Raw genomic sequence first — 5334 nt, 5'->3', positions numbered from 1 at the left:
ATTTACGTCCCAAAAATTACAAAACATTGATTTTTTTTAAAAATGTTTTTATTGATTTTTTAAAAACATTTATTGATTTCAGAGGAAGGGAGAGGAAGAGAGAGAGAGAAACATCAGTGATGAGAGAGAATCATGGATGGGCTGCCTCCTGCACGCCCCCCACTGGGGATCGAGCCCACAGCCTGGGCCTGGGCCTTGACCCTGAACGGAATCATGACCTCCTGGTTCCTAGGTCAAGGCTCACTCACTGAGCTGCCTGGCTGGGCCAGGTTGGCGTTTCACCAGGAGGTGCCCATGGGGGGAATGCCATCCCAGGCACCCCTCCCGCTGGACACACGGGCCTGCAAGGGCCACACTGACTTGGGGCCCCACACGGGAGCCCCGCCTTCGTCTCCCTGCAGCCTGTACCGGGCCCAGGTCGACATTCGGGCCCCAGTGCCCACGCCCCCGGCCAGGAGCAGCCCCGGTGCCGCCCTGAGGCCGCCGTGCCCTCTGCCGGGTGAGTGCCGGGGAGGACGCCTGCCGCGGGGACAGCCCTGCGGGGTGAGGAGTGGGCGGGGCACCAGGGTCCACGGGCTCAGACTCCCAGGCTCCCGGCAGCCCTGGTCCCGGGAACAGGCGTCTAACGGGACTGTCCCCCGGCTTCTGCCCTGCGCTCTGCCGTTCGTTAGGAGGCTCCTTCCTCTCCCCAATCCAGCGGGTCTGCCGTCCTTGTTGATGGGACGGTCCCGGCGACAGGCTCCTGCTCGTGACCCTCCTCGAGCCCAGGCGCTCGGGGCGGCCCCGCCCCTTGTCAGCCGTGTCCGTGGTGGCTGTGTGTCTGTGGTGGCTGTGTGTCCGTGGTGGCTGTGTGCCCGTGGTGGCTGTGTGTCCGTGGTGGCTGTGTGCCCGTGTGACTGTGTGTCCGTGGTGGCTGTGTGCCCGTGGTGGCTGTGTGTCCGTGGTGGCTGTGTGCCCGTGTGACTGTGTGTCCGTGGTGGCTGTGTGCCCGTGGTGGCTGTGTGTCCGTGGTGGCTGTGTGCCCGTGTGACTGTGTGTCCGTGGTGGCTGTGTGCCCGTGGTGGCTGTGTGTCCGTGGTGGCTGTGTGCCCGTGTGACTGTGTGTCCGTGGTGGCTGTGTGCCCGTGGTGGCTGTGTGTCCGTGGTGGCTGTGTGCCCGTGTGACTGTGTGTCCGTGGTGGCTGTGTGCCCGTGGTGGCTGTGTGTCCGTGGTGGCTGTGTGCCCGTGTGACTGTGTGTTGTGCTGTGTGCAGTTGTGGCTGTGTGTCCGTGGTGGCTGTGTGTCCGTGGTGGCTGTGTGCCCGTGGTGGCTGTGTGTCCGTGGTGGCTGTGTGCCCGTGTGACTGTGTGTCCGTGGTGGCTGTGTGCCCGTGTGACTGTGTCCCCGTGGTGGCTGTGTGCCCGTGGTGGCTGTGTGCCCGTGGTGGCTGTGTGCCCGTTTTATGCCTCATCTTCTCGCGTCGTAGCCATGACCACGCTCTTCTTATTCCCAATGGTCGGCGCTGTGTGCTCCTTTCTCTCTTTTTAAAAAGTAAGATTTTAAGGTAGATTTGTGCTTCCAAAGAACAGCTTTTGGTTACATTTTTTCTCAGCGTTCCTTCAGGGACATTTCCCCTCTTGGCTCTGACTTAAACCCTAAGCTTATTTATTTTCAATATTTCCTGTGCAACAAGAAACTGCAAGGCTATGAAATCTCCTCGGGATGTGGCCTTAGCTGCACCCTCTTATTTGTTATATAATGTTCTCATTTTCCTGAGCCTCTACATACATTTTTCTTTTCATTTGGAGATTCTGTTGGCCCCTTGAATTTTTTGTTGTTGTCATTGTTTTACATTCACAAGTGGTTAATTTTTACGTGACTTTTAAAGATCTGTTGATTCGATGTGACTGCACTCTGTCCTAAATGTCATCTGTCCCAGAACGTTCTCTGCTGGCTGGAGCAGTGCTAGGCCTGAGCCCACGGCTCTGGGTGGCGGCACTGTCTGCGGGTGGCTCCCTGCTCCCGTCCCTCAGGCCAGACCTTCTCCCGCTGCACCCCCAGGACACCCACAGACGCACCTGGTCAGGACCCAGAGCACCACTCTCCTCCCGGTCACTGGCTGTGTCCCCGCCCCTGAGTCTTCCCTGCCCTCAGCTCAGCATCACGCCAGTGCTGGTTGCTTTGTCCCAGCCTTTCCTCAGGACGGCAAGGTCTCATCTTCCTGCAGCTGGAGACCAGCCTCCTGCTCTTGTGAGGAAAGCTCCCCTCCACCCTCATATCAGTCAGGAAGGGCCAGGTTGTGCCGCGTAACAGCCCCCAAACCTCAGTGGCTCTCAACGAGGCCATGAATGAGCCTCACCAAGTTCATCCCTCCTCATGCCCATTGCCCATGCAGCTTGGCATGGGAGGGTGGTGTGGGGGGCTCTGCCCACCAAAGTCGCCCGCCCTCTACGGTGTGACACCACTCGCTGCAGGCCTCAGGGTTGCCAGGGAAAGTGGGCGCAGGGTCTGTGCTGCAGCCAGAGCAGTGACATCACTTCTGCTCAGACGTCACTGCTCACGACTAGTCACGTGGCCTGACTTTGGGGGGTGAGCGTGAGAAACCGTAGCCCCCTGCAGCGTGGAGGAGGGCCAGGTGGGGGTGAGCACTAAGGCACCCAGCCCACCCCCACTCGTCCAGTCACCCGTGGGCATGAGGCCTCCCTGGGCCATCCCAGTGGGCGGAGCAGCCCACGCACCTGCCTGCTGGCTTCCCAGAGCCGGCCCTGCTCCCCTGTCCACCATTCCCGCCACTCCCCGGCCCGCTTCCCAGAGGGCCGCTGTCCCATGGCTCCCTCCCCGTCCTCACGTCCTCCCTGCAGTCCTGGGGCTGCACCGGCTGCAGGCTGGACCTGAGGTCAGAGCCCGCCCCACCCCCTTACCCCCGCCCAACCCCCGCCCACACTGCCTCTTGCAGACATCGTGTGCATGGACCGCGTGGAGGAGATCCTGGAGCTGGTGGCCTCGGACAACCTCTTGGCCAAGGACAAGTGGGTGGTGCAGAAGTACATCGAGACGCCGCTGCTCATCTACGACACCAAGTTCGACATCCGGCAGTGGTTCCTGGTCACCGACTGGAACCCCCTGACCATCTGGTTCTACAAGGAGAGCTACCTGCGCTTCTCCACGCGGCGCTTCTCCCTGGACGACCTGGACGGGTCAGTGGGGTCAGCGCCGTGGGCTGGGCCCGGGCAGGGCTCCCGGGCTGTGTCCGCTGTTGCCCACCACCCACCACCTCATGCACAGCGGGGAGGCCCCGGCCCCTGTCCCCCAAAGCCGGTGCTCGGCACGCCCACAAAGTGTGACTCCAGAAAATCCTGGAAGCACCCCCCGTCCCTGTGCCCCGCTCTCCATCTGGGACCCCAGGCTGTGAGGGGTCCCTGAAATCGTTTCTGCGCAGGCGTGGCCCTGCCAGACGGGGTGAGCCCCGAGGGTCCGTCACCCTAACACCTGCAATAGGGCAGCTTCCAGACTCTTCCGTGCGCCTGAGTCTCTTTCTTCTCCCTCTTGTGCCTCACGGAGTAAAGCTTACCCACGGCCATGGGGGTGGGTGCAGGGGCGGGGCCTGGACCAGGCGGGGATCCCGGACACACGTGCACAGACGTGACCTTGAGAGCACCCCTGGGGTTCAGAGTTCCCAGAGACATTACTCTGTTTAGAACAAGGCCCGAGTCTAAGTGAACAAACTGGAAAGGTTAGTTGGTGAATCCTTCTCCCCAGACCAGCCCCTCAAAGCCCCGTCTTATTGCCGTGGACATTGGGAAACTGAGGCTCGGGGAGGTTCCTAGTTGGTGGCCCGGGCTGGTGGGATTTTTAAAATATAAATATTTTTTTATTGATCTCAGAGAGGAAGGGAGTGGGAGAGAGAGGTAGAAACATCAGTGATGAGAGAGAATCACAGATCGGCTGCCTCCTGCACGCCCCACACTGGGGATCGAGCCTGCACCCCAGGCCTGTGCCCTGACCGGGAATCGAACCGTGGCCTCTGGTTCCTAATGAGAGAGAATCATGGATGGGCTGCCTCCTGCACGCCTCACACTGGGGATCCAGCCCTCAACCGGGCATGTGCTCTGACCGGGAATCGAACCGTGGCCTCCTGGTTCCTACGTCAACCACTGAGCCACGCCGGCCGGGCATGGGCTTCTGACCTGGCCCTGGTGCAGTCTGTGGGTCCCCCGGGCAGGACGGGGAGCTGTTGGCGTCCCTCCCGCAGAGACCTGGTGCCAGGGGGCGGGGTCCCAGGTGGAGCTGGGATGTGGGTTTGGGGGCTGGGGCTGGGTAGGGACTCGGGGGGCGGCCCTGACCGTGGCCTGGCCTTGCAGGGCCATCCACCTCTGCAACAACTCCATCCAGAAGCACCTGAAGATCGACAAGGGCCGCAGCCCGCTGCTGCCCTACCACAACATGTGGACCAGCGCGCGCTTCCAGGAGTACCTGCAGAAGCGCGGCCGCGGCTCGGTGTGGGGCAGCATCATCTACCCCGCCATGAAGCAGGCCGTCGCCAACACCATGAAGGTGGCCCAGGACCACGTGGAGCCGCGTAAGAGCAGCTTCGAGCTCTACGGCGCCGACTTCATCCTGGGCCACGACTTCAAGCCCTGGCTGATCGAGATCAACTCCAGCCCCACCATGCACGCCTCCACGCCCGTCACCGCCCAGCTGTGCGCGCAGGTGCAGGAGGACACCATCAAGGTGGTGCTGGATCGCAAGGGCGACCGCAACTGCGACGTCGGCAACTTCGAGCTGCTGTGGAAGCAGGTGCGGGGGCGGGGGACCCAGGCTCCGAACTCGGGGTGCTCCCAGGGCCTGGCCCTGCCCCCGCTGGCTGGCCCCTCATGCCAACCGAGCAAGGGGTCACTGGGCTTGTGGGGCGCCCATGGCCACTGGGTCCTTCCCTGCCGATTCTTGCTGGGCCCCCCTCTTCTCTTCGGGGAAATCGCACCCTCAGGGGCCTCCGTAGGCCATGGGGGCGGGGGGCTCTGTGCCGGCTGCTGGCTCTGAGGGTGGACCCTGCACCGAGGCCTCCCTGGAGGGCGGGCGGCCCAGCATCGGGCAGTGTAGCCAGTGCTTCCCCTTGTGGCCTGATGCCTGCCTGGCTGCCCAGGAAAAGGGGCGCTGGTCCCTGGGGAGGGCAGCCAGCGCTCCTGACCTCGCCCCCTCGCCCCCCTCAGTCTGCTGTGGACCTGCCGCCGGTCTATGGGTCTGACCTCTGCGTGGAGGGCGTCAGCGTGCGGAAAGGCAAGAAGCAAATGCCGCCCATCCCCCGCTTCAGATTCTCCCCCTCGCTCCGGGACGCACCGCTGAAGGCGCGGGGC

The 5334-nt window shown here is 62.7% G+C and overlaps 1 protein-coding gene across 1 annotated transcript in view; it reads left to right on the top strand.

The window, feature by feature from the left end:
* The window catches only part of TTLL8 (tubulin tyrosine ligase like 8), a 28016-nt gene that overhangs the window by 21341 nt on the left and 1341 nt on the right, over positions 1–5334 (top strand). The window contains exons 8-11 of the mRNA XM_015568710.1: positions 402–499; positions 2877–3177; positions 4342–4777; positions 5191–5332. Of these exons, the coding sequence (XP_015424196.1) occupies positions 402–499; positions 2877–3177; positions 4342–4777; positions 5191–5332 (977 nt within the window). The remainder of the gene's footprint in view (positions 1–401; positions 500–2876; positions 3178–4341; positions 4778–5190; positions 5333–5334) is intronic.

Source organism: Myotis davidii, unplaced genomic scaffold (genome assembly GCF_000327345.1).
Source record: "Myotis davidii unplaced genomic scaffold, ASM32734v1 scaffold845, whole genome shotgun sequence".
Taxonomy (NCBI): Eukaryota; Metazoa; Chordata; class Mammalia; order Chiroptera; family Vespertilionidae; genus Myotis; species Myotis davidii.
The sequence above is the reverse complement of the archived record's forward strand: the minus strand, read 5'-3'. Positions and strand labels throughout refer to the sequence as shown.